This window comes from Phocoena sinus, chromosome 4, assembly GCF_008692025.1.
Source record: "Phocoena sinus isolate mPhoSin1 chromosome 4, mPhoSin1.pri, whole genome shotgun sequence".
Taxonomy (NCBI): domain Eukaryota; kingdom Metazoa; phylum Chordata; class Mammalia; order Artiodactyla; family Phocoenidae; genus Phocoena; species Phocoena sinus.
In genome coordinates, this window is record NC_045766.1 from 11,920,586 (window position 1) to 11,936,637 (window position 16,052).

A 16,052-nucleotide genomic window follows, 5' to 3' on the forward strand; every position below is an offset into this window, starting at 1 on the left:
ATAATATCAAATGGCGAAAAATTCCCAGAGATCTCCATCTCAACACCAGCACCCAGCTTCACTCAACGACCAGCAAGCTACAGTGCTGGACATCATATGCCAAACAACTAGCAAGACAGGAACACAACCACACCCATTAGCAGAGAGGCTTCCCCAAATCATAATAAGTCAACACCCCAAAACACACCACCAGACGTGGACCTGCCAACCAGAAAGACAAGATCCACCCTCATCCACCAGAACACAGGCACTAGTCCCCTCCACCAGGAAGCCTACACAACCCACTGAACCAACCTTAGCCACTGGGGACAGACATCAAAAACAACGGGAACTACGAACCTGCAGCCTGCAAAAAGGAGACCCCAAACACAGTAAGATAAGCAAAATGAGAAGATAGAAAAACCGCAGATGAGGTAGCAAGATAAAAACCCACCAGACCTAACAAATGAAGAGGAAATAGGCAGTCTACCTGAAAAAGAAGTCAGAATAATGATAGTAAAGATCATCCAAAATCTTGGAAATAGAATAGACAAAATGCAAGAAACATTTAACAAGGACCTACTAAAGATGAAACAAACACGATGAACAACACAATAAATGAAATGAAAAATACTCTAGATGGGATCAATAGCAGAATTACTGAAACAGAAGAACGGATAAGTGACCTGGAAGATAAAACAGTGGAAATAACTACTGCAGAGCAGAATAAAGAACAAAGAATGAAAAGAACTGAGGACAGTCTCAGAGACCCCTGGGACAACACTAAACACACCAAGATTCGAATTATAGGGGTTCCAGAAGAAGAAGAGAAAAAGAAAGGGACTGAGAAAATATTTGAAGAGATTATAGTTGAAATCTTCCCTAATATGGGAAAGGAAATAGTTAATCAAGTCCAGGAAGCACAGAGAGTCCCATACAGGATAAATCCAAGGAAAAATATGCCAAGACACATATTAATCAAACTGTCAAAAATTAAATACAAAGAAAACATTAAAAGCAGCAAGGGAAAAACAACAAATAACACACAAGGGAATCCCCATAAAGTTAACAGCTGATCTTTCAGCAGAAACTCTGCAAGCCAGAAGGGAGTGGCAGGACATATTGAAAGTGATGAAGGAGAAAAACCTGCAACCAAGATTACTCTACCCAGCAAGGATCTCATTCAGATTTGATGGAGCAATTAAAACCATTACAGACAAGCAAAAGCTGAGAGAGCTCAGCACCACCAAACCAGCTCTACAACAACTGCTAAAGGAACTTCTCTAGGCAAGAAGCACAAGAGAAGGAAAAGACCTACAATAACGAACACAAAACAAGTAAGAAAATGGGAATAGGAACATACATATCGATAACTACCTTAAATGTAAATGGACTAAGTGCTCCAACCAAAAGACACAGATTGGCTGAATGGATACAAAAACAAGACCCATATATTTGCTGTCTACAAGAGACCTACTTCAGACCTAGAGACACATACAGACTGAAAGTAAGGGAATGAAAAAGATATTTCATGCAAATGGAAACCAAAAGAAAGCTGGAGTAGCAATTCTCATATCAGACAAAATAGACTTTAAAATAAGGACTATTAAAAGGGACGAAGAAGGACACTACATAATGATCAAGGGATCGATCCAAGAAGAAGATATAACAATTGTAAATATTTATGCACTCAAGATAGGAGCACCTCAATACATAAGGCAAATACTAACAGCCATAAAAGGGGAAATCGACAGTAACACATTCATAGTAGGGGACTTTAACACCCCACTTTCACCAATGGACAGATCATCCAAAATGAAAATAAATAAGGAAACACAAGCTTTAAATGATATATTAAACAAGATGGACTTAATTGATATATATAGGACATTCCATGCAAAAACAAAAGAATACACATTTTTCTCTAGTGTTCATGGAACATTCTCCAGGATAGATCATATCTTGGGTCACAAATCAAGCCTTGGTAAATTTAAGAAAACTGAAATTGTATCAAGTATCTTTTCAGACCACAATGCTATGAGACTAGATATCAATTACAGGAAAAGATCTGTAAAAATTACAAACACATGGAGGCTAAACAATACACTACTTAATAACGAAGTGATCTCTGAAGAAATCAAAGAGGAAATAAAAAAATACCTAGAAACAAATGACAATGGAGAAACGACGACCCAAAATCTATGGGATGCAGCAAAAGCAGTTCTAAGAGGGAAGTTTATAGCAATACAATCCTACCTTAAGAAACAGGAAACATCTCGAATAAACAACCTAACCTTGCACCTAAACCAATAAGAGAAAGAACAAAAAAACCCCAAAGTTAGCAGAAGGAAAGAAATCATAAAAATCAGATCAGAAATAAATGAAAAAGAAATGAAGGAAATAATAGCAAAGATCAATAAAACTAAAAGCTGGTTCTTTAAGAAGATAAACAAAATTGATAAACCATTAGGCAGACTCATCAAGAAAAAATGGGAGAAGACTCTAATCAATAGAATTAGAAATGAAAAAGGAGAACAACTGACACTGCAGAAATACAAAAGATCATAAAACATTACTACAAGCAACTCTATACCAATAAAATGGACAACCTGGAAGAAATGGACAAATTCTTAGAAAGCCACAACCAGCCAAGAATGTATCAGGAAGAAATACAAAATATGCACAGACCAATCACAAGCACTGAAATTGAAACTGTGATTAAAAATCTTCCAACAAACAAAAGCCCAGGACCAGATGGCTTCACAGGCAAATTCTATCAAACATTTAGAGAAGAGCTAACACCTATCCTTCTCAAACTCTTCCAAAATATAGCAGAGGGAGAACACTCCCAAACTCATTCTACGAGACCACCATTACCCTGATACCAAAACCAGACAAAGATGTCACAAAGAAAAAAGACTACAGGCCAATATCACTGATGAACATAGATGCAAAAATCCTCAACAAAATACCAGGAAACAGAATCCAACAGCACATTAAAAGGATCATACACCATGATCAAGTGGGGTTTATTCCAGGAATGCAAGGATTCTTCAATATATGCAAATCATGAACGTGATACACCATATTAACAAATTGAAGGAGAAAAACTATATGATCATCTCAACAGATGCAGAGAAAGCTTTTGACAAAATTCAACACCCATTTATGATAAAAACCCTTCAGAAAGTAGGCATAGAGGGAACTTTCCTCAACATAATAAAGGCCATATATCACAAACCCACAGCCAACATCGTCCTCAATGGTGAAAAACTGAAAGCATCTCCACTAAGATCAGGAACAAGGCTAGGTTGCCCACTCTCACCACTCTTATTCAACATAGTTTTGGAAGTTTTAGCCACAGTAATCAGAGAAGAAAAGGAAATAAAAGGAGTCCAAATCGGAAAAGAAGAAGTAAAGCTGTCACTATTTGCAGATGACATGATACTATACATAGAGAATCCTAAAGATGCTACCAGAAAACTACTAGAGCTAATCAATGAATTTGGTAAAGTAGCAGGATACAAAATTAATGCACAGAAATCTCTGGCATTCCTAAACACTAATGATGAGAAATCTGAGAGGGAAATCAAGAAAACACTCCCATTTACCACTGCAACAAAAAGAATAAAGTATCTAGGAATAAACCTACCTAAGGAGACAAAAGACCTGTATGCAGAAAATTATAAGACACTGATGAAAGAAATTAAAGATGATACAAATAGATGGAGAGGTATACCATGTTCTTGGATTGGAAGAATCAACATTGTGAAAATGACTCTACTACCCAAAGCAATCTACAGATTCAGTGCAATCCCTATCAAACTACCACTGGCATTTTTCACAGAACTAGAACAAAAAATTTCACAATTTGTATGGAAACACAAAAGACCCTGAATAGCCAAAGCAATCTTGAGAACGAAAAACGGAGCTGGAGGAAGCAGGCTTCCTGACTTCAGACTATACTACAAAGCTACAGTAATCAAGACAGTATGGTACTAGCACAAAAACAGAAATATAGATCAATGGAACAGGATAGAAAGCCCAGAGATAAACCCACACACATATGGTCACCTTATTTTTGATAAAGGAGGCAGGAATGTACAGTGGAGAAAGGACAGCCTCTTCAATAAGTGGTGCTGGCAAAACTGGACAGCTACATGGAAAAGTGAGATTAGATCACTCCCTAACACCATACACAAAAATAAGCTCAGAATGGATTAAAGACCTAAATGTAAGGCCAGAAACTATCAAACTCTTAGAGGAAAACATAGGCAGGACACTCTATGGCATAAATCACAGCAAGATCCTTTTTGACCCACCTCCTAGAGAAATGGAAATAAAAACAAATAGAAACAAATGGGACCCAATGAAACGTCAAAGATTTTGCACAGCAAAGGAAACCATAAACAAGACCAAAAGACAACCCTCAGAATGGGAGAAAATATTTGCAAATGAAGCAACTGACAAAGGATTAATCTCCAAAATTTGTAAGCAGCACATGCAGCTTAATAACAAAAAAACAAAAGACCTAAATAGACATTTCTCCAAAGAAGATATACAGACTGCCAACAAACACATGAAAGAATGCTCAACATCACTAATCATTAGAGAAATGCAAATCAAAACTACAATGAGATATCATCTCACACCAGTCAGAATGACCATCATCAAAAAATCTAGAAACAATAAATGCTGGAGAGGGTGTGGAGAAAAGGGAACCCTCTTGCACTGTTGGTGGGAATGTAAATTGATACAGCCACTGTGGAGAACAGTATGGAGGTTCCTTAAAAAACTACAAATAGAACTACCATATGACCCAGCAATCCCACTACTGGGCATATACCCTGAGAAAACCATAATTCAAAAAGAGTCATGTATCAAAATGTTCATTGCAGCTCTATTTACAATAGCCCGGAGATGGAAACAACCTAAGTGTCCATCATCGGATGAATGGATAAAGAACATGTAGCACATATATACAACGGAATATTACTCAGCCATAAAAAGAAACGAAATTGAGCTATTTGTAGTGAGGTTGATGGACCTAGAGTCTGTCATACAGAGTGAAGTCAGAAAGAGAGAGACAAATACCGTATGCTAACACATATATACGGAATTTAAGGGGAAAAAATGTCATGAAGAACCTAGGGGTAAAACAGGAATAAAGACACAGACCTACTAGAGAATGGACTTGAGGATATGGGGAGGGGGAATGGTAAGCTGTGACAAAGCGAGAGAGAGGCATGGACATATGTACACTACCAAACGTAAGGTAGATAGCTAGTGGGAAGCAGCTGCATAGCACAGGAGATCAGCTCGGTGCTTTGTGACCGTCTGGAGGGGTGGGATAGGGAGGGTGGGAGGGAGGGATACGCAAGCGAGAAGAAATATGGGAACATATGTATATATATAACTGATTCATTTTGTTGTGAAGCAGAAACTAACACACCATTGTAAAGCAATTATACTCCAATAAAGATGTTAAAAAAAGCAAAAACGAAAAAAACAAAAAACAAAAAACTACAATGAGGTATCACCTCACACCAGTTAGAATGGGCATCACCAGGAAATCTACAAACAACAAATGCTGGAGAGGGTGTGGAGAAAAGGGAACTCTGTTGCACTGTTGGTGGGATGTAAATTGATACTGTCACTATGGAGAACAGTATGGAGGTTCCTTAAAAAAGTAAAAATAGAATTACCATATGACCCAGGAATCCCACTACTGCACATATATCCAGAGAAAACCGTAATTCAAAAAGACACATGCACCCCAATGTTCACTTTAGCACTATTTACAATAGCCAGGTCATGGAAGCAACCTAAATGCCCATGAACAGATGAATGGATAAAGAAGATGTGGTATATATATACTATGGAATATTACTCAGCCATAAAACCAAACGAAATTGGGTCATCTGTAGAGATGTGGATGAATCTAGAGACTGTCATACAGAGTGAAGTAAGTCAGAAAGAGAAAAACAAATATCGTATATTAACGCATATATGTGGAACCTAGGAAAATGGTACAGATGAACTGGTTTGCAGGGCAGAAATTGAGACACAGATGTAGAGAACGTATGGACACCAAGTGGGGAAAGTGGTCGGGGGGTGGTGGTGGTGGTGTGATGTATTGGGCAATTGGGATTGACATATATACACTAATATGTATAAAATGGATAACTAATAAGAACCTGCCGTATAAAAAAATAAAATAAAATTCAAAAAATGAATAAAGCTAACAAAAATCTGTTTAAATAATAAAAAAAAAGAACAGCTAAAATTTTTTAAAAGGATAGAAGATTCCAAGTAAGGGCAAGGGTATAAAGTAAGAAGAACTCTCATAAACTGCTGGTTGGAATATTTATTGGTAAAAACCACTGTGCACTTGGCAATGTGTCTTCTAAGCTGAACATACGTGTGTCTTATGTCCCAGCAACTCCACTCCTAGTTATATGTGCAACAGAAATGTATTTTTACTAAATGCTGTGCACTCGGATGTTCATAGCACTATTCATAATAGCCCAAAGTGCAAACTGCACAAACGCCCATCAGCTATAAGATCAACAATCAATTGTGGTACAGTCCCACAAGGTAAAAATACACAACAATGAGAAATGAAAGATCTACAACTATGCACAGTGATATGAATGAATCTCATGAACACCATGTTGAATAAAAGAAGCCAGACGATTTATAAAGTGTAAGAACAAAGTATTCAAGGTTGTTAGAGATCAGAACAGTGAGTACAAGGGGTAAGGGAGGGAGTGACTGTAACCACACTGGGGAAAGCAGAGGTGCTGATAATGAATCTTCATCTCGGTGCCCTTTACATGGAACTACTGAGCTGCTTCGAACTCATCAAGGTGTAAATTATCTGTGCACTTTGCTATGTGTACACACTGAGGGAAGGATGAAGGGCAGAGAGGCAAAGGAAATGTTTAGGGCTGATGGGTACATTATCTTAACTGTAGGATGGATTCATGGATGTAAATGTACGTCAAAACTCATCAGAGTATGCACATTAAAGACACTTCTCAATAAAGCCATAAAAAAAGTAAAAAAAAAAAAGCCCTCCAACACAGCACCATTTATGTTGTGAGGAGAAATGTAATTTCAGCAAAACCTCCTTCAGAATGTTGCTGTTGGAGGGTGGAGGCAATGAGAAGTGCCCACCAAACTGAGAAGGCATCCTGAGACTGAAAAACGAGGCAGGCGGCTCCATGTAGTCATTGGATCAGTTTATCAGCGGGTAACGTAGTCAGGGTGGGATAGGGATCTGGTGGACAACGATTAATCGGAAGCATGTGCAACTGCGCTGTGCACGGCTGCGGGGCCACTGGGACAATTTATAGTTAACCTTTGGGGGGGGGTGTTTGGAAACAGGGCGTGCAATTCCTAAGTCAAGATTCATGAATGGGTAGCTAGCCGGTCTCAGGGGCGCAGTGAGTACGTCAGAAAAGGTTTTCATTGTTTGGGGACTAACAGAGCATAGAGGCCACCTGGTCCTAACGATTATTAAACAGTCTCTATTAACCACAAAGCCCTTGATGCAGAGGAGTGACTGATGGCACAGTACAGTCCTGGGTAGGGTCAGTGAAAGGATAGGAAGAGCTGTAAGGGCTCGGGACAGCGTCAGTTGTGCTAACAGCCACACCGTTGCTAATTTCAATTTTTCTGGTGTGGGTAAAGTTTTAATAAATTCCTTGTTTGGAATTTGACCTATGCTCAACTCTCTAGTTCTTTAAACCTGGAAACATGATAAAGTCAAGTCATGCTACTTAGCATGATAAGAATGACTCTTGTAAAACTGTATCTAGACTTACACAATAAATGAACTGTACAAACCAGATGGGGACGCCCTATCTTGGGGCTTCCCTGAGTGCAGTGACTTGTAATCAGGCATGTCCCTTGCAGGGACCTCAGAAGCTATGTCTATGGAATTGTTACAAGAAAGATTAGATCCCGTGGGGAAGGAGGCCAGTGGGACTTTTTCCTTCTTTAACTGAGATATAATTTCCATGTCATAAAATTCACCCTTTTAAAGTAGTTTTCGTTTCTTTATAAGCCTGTGCAACCATCTCTAATTCCAGAACATTTCATCACCCCAGAAAGAAACCCTGTTCCTAATAGCAGTCATTCCCCATTGCCAAGGAGGCTCCTGGACCCAATGATGTGAATCTTGTTCCTCCTGCCTGAGCTGTCACCAATGGGGAGGCTAAAAGGGCTAGTTCCTGGTCACCTGTGTGGGCATTCTGGGCTGCACAACTCTTGGCTGGGGGCGCTGTCCTGTCAACTGTAAGATGTTTAGCAACATACTTGGCTTCTCCTGACTATATGCCAGTAGCAACAACAGCCACCCCTCCCCAAGTATTGCCAATCAAAAGTGTCTCCAGACACTGCCAAGTGCCTCCTGGGTGGCAAAATCACCCCCAGGAGAATCAATGGTGTAGACCGTTGGGAGGACTCCCGCTCCTGATTCAAAGCTTCACGGATGCTGTTATGTGGCCCTACATTCCGGAGCAGACTGGCACCCTGAGTGGCCTGAGAGAGTCTCCTGAGTCTGAATATTGAGTTGGATCCAAAACCCCCCCGGGACTTCCCTGGTGGCGCAGTGGTTAAGAATCTGCCTGCCAATGCAGGGGACACAGGTTCAATCCCTGGTCCGGGAAGATCCCACATGACACAGAGCAACTAAGCCCGTGCGCTGCAACTACTGAGCCTGCACTCTAGAGCCCTTGAGCCACAACTACTGAGCCCACGTGCCACAACTACTGAGCGGGCGCAGCACAACTACTGAAGCCCGCATGCCTAAAGCCCATGCTGTGCAACAAGAGAAGCCACTGCAATGAGAAGCCCATGCACTGCAGTGAAGAGTAGCCCCCGCTCGCTGCAACTAGAGAAAGCTTGTGTGCAGCAACAAAGATGCAACATAGCCAAAAATAAATAAATTTAAAAAAAAAACAAAAACCCCAATAACAATTGGAATTGTGAGTTTATCTGCATTTAATTTGTAAATTTAATTGTGTTTACATAAGCAGCTTCACATCTATTTGTAATTTTTAATATATTTATGCAATATTATTAAAAAAACTAAGTAAACACTGGGATCCATGAGAATTGCTTTTACCTTGAAAAGGGGGTTGGTCTGTTACTCAGGTTTAATCAACACTGAGTTAGGCTAAGAGTCAAGTTTTCAGTATCAAACAGTTTGTTATGTTAAGAGAGATAATACACATGAAAGCACTTTGTAACCTGTAAAATGCTTTACAGAAATTGCAGTATTACAAATACTTACCTCAGTCAATTTGCTTAAGTCAGAATGATCCTTGGGCAGTTCTACTGCACCAACAATTGATGTTTTGATATTTTTATTAATCCTTTCCACTTCGCTGAAAGCAGGCGGCTGAGGAGGCAGCGCATCCCAGGCCACATTTCCTGGATGTGGAGGAGTATTCACAAGGAGCCCATAGATGACTTGCCGGATGGGCAGAGAGATTCTGTGGGCGTTTGGTCGCTGCATGTTTTCTACCTGTGTGTGGAGAATGGTCCGTCTCAGCACCAGAGCATCGCTGATGAAAGGGGACAGCTGGCCGCTCGCCAAGGCCGCGAGCACCCAAGGCGGTAAACCCGGATTCCAGGTGTCTGGGCAGGCGTAAGCACCATGCTGGAAGAAGTCCTGCAGCCTCCCCTGGGACTGCAGGTACTCCCCCATGGAGCCACAGAGAAGCTTCTTCACGGTTCCTCGACTCTTTCTGGGGAGATGTTTCAGAACGTTGTCTAACGCTTCGGTAGGGTCAGCAAAACGAGACAACCAGTTCAGAAGTCCCAGCACCCGGTGGTGTCTCCTCCCCTTAGAACTGGGAGTCCCAAGAGGAAGACATACTTTACTTAAGAACGTCTCCACGACGGGCAAATTAACGTGGTCATTTCCACACAGCACCGCGAAGAGAGGCAGCAGAACTTTGTTCATATTGCCGAAGTGACAGCAGAGTGCATCAAGGGAAAAGCACTTGGCAGGGATATAGTAGTCTCGTGTGCCCTTGATAGTGTTCATGTTTCTCCATTGAAAGCTATTCAATGGGCAAAACCCACTTTTCAGGTCAAAAATGCAAAAGTCACTATCAGACGATAACACGGGGCAATTCCAGTGATTAGCAAGGGTCATAATGTCCCGATCTGCTTCCGAAAAGCACTGGACAAAACGTACCCGCAGCTTGATCAGAACCTGTATGAATACTTCCCGGATGAGTAAGGGACACACATACCCACCACCGCCAACAGAAAGGGAATGGGCCATCTGGATCTTCTCCCTAGCTCGATCCTTTAAAGTGTTAAGCTTTTTATCTGAAATGTCACATCCTCCATCTAAAACAACATATGGGCAGATTTTACAAGCAAAAAGTGATTCAAAGAATTTTTCTACAACATCTGTAAAAGAATCATAGTCCCCTCCATACCGGAGCTCCAAGTTTGAACTGAAGCAAAGGCGGTGGAAGAGGGCATAGCCGTCAATGATAATTTTTGTGTCTCGCAACTTCAAATCTGTGAAGAACTCATTAATATGATCTTCCACAAAACTCATTAGTCCTCGGATACCCATGACTGTCTGAAGAATTGCCTGTTTAAAACAAGAGAACACACTTTTAATTGATGTTGCTTATGGGGGACCAAGCTACTGTTTCTAGCACCATCAAATCAACAGCAAATGTTGTGAACAGCTCTTTAAATAGAACACATTAGGTGTCAACTCTTAGTCCTTACCTAGATTCTCAGGCAATACCACCTAGCTGAGTGCTTTTTCATTCTCTCTCGCTTTCCCCATATGTTACAAGGCACAAACTCAATGGCTTCATGGAGTCTGCTCTTTGGACAGGGACGGAGGCTGCTGACATACAGAACTTCTGCAGACTTTGATACTGAGACAGTCACCATCCTACAACACAGAATATTTGTTTTGTGGGGTCAGCGTAAAAGATCCTAAGCTATAAAAATGATAACCTCAATAACATAATTAATAGATCATAAAGCATTAGGCTTCAGTTAACTAAAGTGTGTAGGGTCAATGATATGGATCCAGTTTTTCTATTTTGATTATCAGAGTCTGGGAATTTCTTTGAGGCCTTGGCTTATGGGCCCGTCTTAATTAGCACAGCTCCGAGTTTCAAGCCTGGAGGAACTTAACTCTCCAGTTTCACGCTAACCAGAGGCTCTTCTCATCTGTCTTGGCATATACGTCCCAGGAACTGAAGATATCCTTCCCCAACTGGCTAAGTCACAGGATAATTATTACTGGTTTCTCCTTTGGCCTCAGGCTCCAATATGGCTCAGCATGGCACAGTTACCGATCCTGTCTTTATTTAAAATCGTGAGGTTTTGTCAAGCATGTATTTTTTTTGCATTAGTTTTGATTTTTTTTTTAAAAGATATTGTGTTATCTTGATCACAGAGTTTTTGGGCTTCCCCTTGCATTTAGTGCCCAACTCACTTCACCCTTGGCTTGGCCCTGTCTCAGTACCTTACCCTGTAGGGTACCTACTTCTCTCAAGTCTGTCTTGTACAGCAAATGTGAGCAGAGACCGCGCAACTCAGCCGAAGCTAGTTACAGAAGATGTTCAACAAATGCGCGCTAGACAGGAGGAAGGCGCGCAAAACGTTTGCTCCAAGTCCTCAAATACAGGCCTTCAAACCGCGCCCCCCGGGCCCGCGGCGGCAGCGCCCACCTGCTCCGTCCTCCCAGAAGACCAGCCTCTCCACCACAAGCCAGCAGGAGCCGGGGGAGACCAGGAGCTGCCGGCACGTGAGCCCGACCTCCCGAGCGGAGCCGGAAGTCTCCGCGTATGACGTCACGGGGAGCCCGATTCCAGGAAGCTAGCGGCGCCGACTTCGCGGAGAGGTGAGGTACTCCCGGGCCTGGCGCGAGGTCGCCCAGGAAGGCTGGAAAGCACGCTCTGAATGGCTGCTCTTAGGTTAGGGCAGCGAGGCCTGCTGGGCCGGCCTCCTTTTCCCCGCCCACCTTGGTCGGCGTACACTTCCGCCTCCGTGACCCGCTACGGGCCACCTCCCCGACTTCCCGGCGTGCCCCGCGCCGTCTCCCTGGCAACGGCGCCCAGCGGCCGCGCTCGATTTCCCGGCACGGCCCGCGCCGTCTCCCTGGCAACCTAGGTCCCGAGTTTCGCTGGCGCCGCTCCAAGAATGAGAGGCGGCTCTTCCGGCGTCCGGGTTACTGGCTGGCCCTTGGGCGCGCGCGGCGCTATCACCCCTCGGCCCTCACCCGAAAAGGTACGTGGAGGCTCCTCGGGGCTCGCGGGCTCCCGGCGCCGGGAAGGTGATGGTTTCAGGGCCGCCCCTCCGGGCCTCCGAGCCCACGCCTCCTCACTTTCCTCGGCTCTTACCTCCCGGACCTGTTCCCGTCCCGGGAGGATGTGTAGCTTGTGCCTCCTCCGTTTGTGTTAACCCGCTTTGCGAAAATGTAAATTTAAAATACTTGAGGCAAGGAATTATTCTTTTAACCTTTGGGTTAAGGTTTACCTTTAAGGTTAGATTCCTACTTTAGCAGAATCCGGTGTCAGATCTGCTTCCTCTTGTTACCTAGGAGGAGACTGGTAAACACTGCCCTTCCCTGTCTGTGGCCCCAGCCCCACAGTTCCCCCCCTAAGAGTCAACGTGCAGCTTTGTGAACCGTCTCTCCCTTTCCCACCACATACCCCCCCCCGCCCCCCTTGGGCAGCAAGCTGGTCTGCTGGACGCTTATCTGCCTTAACAGAGTTTACTGAAAACCTACTGTGTGCCAGGCACCGAGGACACAGAGATAAAGAAGGCGTGTTCCTTGCGCTCAGGTTCCTTTACAACATCTGTGAGGTGGGGGCGAGTGGACGCTTCCCAGTTCTCGGGTGGCTCTGTGGTCGCACAGAGGAGACTGAGTGGTCTGGGAAGGGGGCGGCCGGGCTGCTACTGGGAGGCTGGGCCAGAGGGAGCTTAGTCCCAAGGTACTCTGTAGCCTTGCCACATTGCTTAGACACTGCTGGGCTTAAATGCTCATTTACAAATGAGAGCCCCTGGAAAATTGGACTTCTCAGAACTATTCTGACTTTCCCTAGACAGGGACCTTTATCTCCAGTAAGGAGGATTACTGAAAGGGTCCTTTACAGTTGAAAAGGCCATGAGTCCATACATTTTTTTTAACAGCTTAATTTGGCCAGAAAGCATCACTTTTATGTGATCAGAGGAAGCACACAAAGACACATTGGGAGCCCTGCTCTCCAGTTGTTTTTTCAGCAGTAGATTTCACTAATTTCTGTAGTATTGATAATCCCACATAATTCAGGCATTTTGAGGTATGGGCCCCAGCTCTGAAGTTCCAACCCAATGCTGATGTTTTAGTATTGTCGTGATCACATAGCCACTTAGGTGATTTGCTTTCTCCCTCCTTCCTTACTTTCCTTCCTTCTCTGATTACTAGTTTTCCTTCTCACTGGCATTAGGTGAAACTTAACTGATTAATACATTATTTCAAGAAGGGAAATGCTGTAAATAGACATTTCCTTGTTTATGTTCTGTTCCAAGGATATTTGTAATTGGCCACCACCATGATGAAGTCCGCTGGACATGTACCCCAAAGTACACAGATAGCATCTTGTTTTGTCATTATGCACAATAGGTTTTTGTCTTATAGCTTTGGAATTGTTGAATATGGACTGACCTGACTCCAGAGCACAGTCTTCAATTTAAAATCATGTTTTCTTTCCTTTTTTTTTTCATTGCAGTATAGTTGCTTTACAATGTTGTGTTAGTTTCTGCTGTACAGCAAAGTGAATCAGCCACACGTGTACATATATCCCCTCTTCCTTCCCATTTAGGCCACCACAGAGCATTGAATAGAGTTCCCTGTACTACACAGTCTGTTCTCATTAGTTATTAAAATCATGTTTTTCTTATAGATTTAAAATAATACCCACTTTTCATAATTACTAACAAAACATTTTACATTTTGATGAAATAAAAGTGATTTTACCATACACATACTCATATGAAACAGTCCTGCCTTTCATAATTCCGCTGTACATTTATAGCTTTTTGAGGAATTACAGATTTACCTATAACAAATTTATGTTCAGCTAACATTAAAATACAATTTTAGATTTGAACTGCATTTGTGACACTTCTTGTTTCCAATCCAGCGAGATTACTCTATACACAGTGTGCATAATAAAAAACTTCAGACACTGGATCAGAATTTGCTTAGGATGGGAAAAAATTCATTTCGAATCCATATCCCTCTTCACATCTAATAAATTCAAATATCATGGTTTAAAGTCCACAGGAAAAAAAATCGAAAGAAACCAGCAACATACTAATTTCTGGTTTAATCCTAACTCACCATTTATTAATCAAAATAGACATAAGGTGGGAAGAAAGAATACATAAAGCTTGATGCAGATATGTAGATTTTAGGAAATTATAAAGTTCTTGTACTTGGATGTTTTTTAAAAAGTAGGTAGGGAGTATAAAATCTTAAACAGATTATTGATTGGAAAACATATATACATCTCAGAACTTGGGGAAATTTGACTGTTACTCAGTTTTGCCAAATTTAGATGCCTGAGGGAAGGCTGTTTTTGTGAAAGACTGCCTTCTATTGGAATCTGCAGTATGTCTACCTTTTAACATTTTCTCAATTAAGGTTAACCAATATTGGGTTGTTCAGTCCACTAATCAAGGTACAGGTATCAGTGTCAGAAACTTACACTTTTTGTTAGGAATAGTTCAGCACCCATTAGACCTCACCACTGGATTTTTCCTCTTTAAGGCATTGACCGACACTACTCGGATGCATTTGACCATCTCCTAGGAGACTTGCATGTTGAGTTTCGATAGGCAAGCAAACAGTTCTCTCTTGTTTGGATCAATGCTGAAATTCTGAGAGGCTGCTAAGTGTGTGAGTGGATCAATAGCTGTTTCCACGTGTCCAAAGCCCTTGATTGCAAGAAGATACACGCTTCAACAGAAACTTGGCAGTGGAACTTTTGGAACCGTCTATCTGGTGTCAGACAAGAAAGCCAAACAAGGAGAGGAATTGTAAGTAAAAAATACTTAATGCAAATCTTGAGTTGGCTGCTGTGTGTGTGCAGCTCTTAGTTGATTAAAAACACGGAGTACTGTTTACTTTGCTTTTTGCATTAAAGTAAGAATTTAGTAAGAGATAGAAAATCTCCTTGAATGATGTCTTCAGATGAGATTTTTAAAGGCATTTCAGAAGGTGAGTGAAGTACCCAAGTGACCTAGAGTAGGGAAATGGGGTAGATTATGTGAAAGTAAGATTTTTATGCATACCAAAGTCTCAATTACAGCCTTGCTTCCACTTAACTTGATTGGGACTTGAATGAGAAAATAAGAATTGTTTATAATGACTGCATTTTTAGAAATGTTAGGAAATACAAATCGATGGTAATTCACATTTGAGGTGAATAGAGTGTACTGAAGGAAATACGGTATTGACTTTGCTTGGCTTTTTCCCATGGAGGAGTTTTTCAAAGTCTGTAGTCATACAGCCCTCAAATTAGACATTTAAACCACACAGGGGCTCCCATCTAAAATTATCTTATATTGATGACCCTCTTGTTACTTCCTTTCCTTTGATTTTTATCAAACCCTATAAACTTCCATGGTAGAGAAAAACTCTAATGTTGTTGGACAGTACATCTCTTACAAATAAGGATGAATCTTCATTTTTAGCTTAAAGTTGTTTGAATTTGCTGCAGTGAAAAGTTAGTTGGAACTGAAGTTAGGGTAAGAAACTTGTACATCAAACACAGGAGGAAGAGAAGGGAGAAGGAAGAGTGATACAAGAAATCAGCCCTTGAGAAGAACAGATTTCCATCCCATAATCTACTCTTTCATTCAGAGGTTTTGAGGCTACTCTAAATTGTTCCAGCTTTTGCCCATAGGACTGTGGACTTAAAATCAGTGTGATAAACTTTTCTACTTCTTAATATGTCATAGGAACTATAAAAGCAAATGTTACTGATGCTACTATTTTATTTAAAAATCAGCCTTTTAAATGGTCTCTG

General features: G+C 41.7%; 2 protein-coding genes across 7 annotated transcripts in view; one reads left to right on the plus strand and one right to left on the minus strand.

Moving 5' to 3' along the window:
* ASTE1 (asteroid homolog 1) overlaps window positions 1-14,795 on the minus strand; it is a 31,725-nt gene extending 16,930 nt beyond the window's left edge. For 4 of the 6 annotated variants that reach the window (XR_004349597.1, XR_004349596.1, XM_032629813.1 and 1 more), the window contains exons 1-3: window positions 11,706-14,795; window positions 10,747-10,918; window positions 9,281-10,603 (exon numbers count right to left, since the gene is read on the minus strand). Coding sequence is in view for 4 of the 6 variants with exons in the window: in XM_032629813.1 (XP_032485704.1) it covers window positions 9,281-10,585 (1,305 nt within the window). In the remaining 2 variants the exon portion in view is untranslated. Of the gene's footprint in view, window positions 1-9,280; window positions 10,604-10,746; window positions 10,919-11,521; window positions 11,668-11,705 lie in introns of those variants that run through there. The other 2 variants (XM_032629814.1, XM_032629815.1) reach the window with 2 other exon arrangements.
* NEK11 (NIMA related kinase 11) overlaps window positions 14,795-16,052 on the plus strand; it is a 121,381-nt gene continuing 120,123 nt past the window's right edge. Inside the window, 1 exon segment of the mRNA XM_032630706.1 lies at window positions 14,795-15,060. Within this exon segment, the coding sequence (XP_032486597.1) occupies window positions 14,843-15,060 (218 nt within the window). The 5' untranslated portion in view covers window positions 14,795-14,842.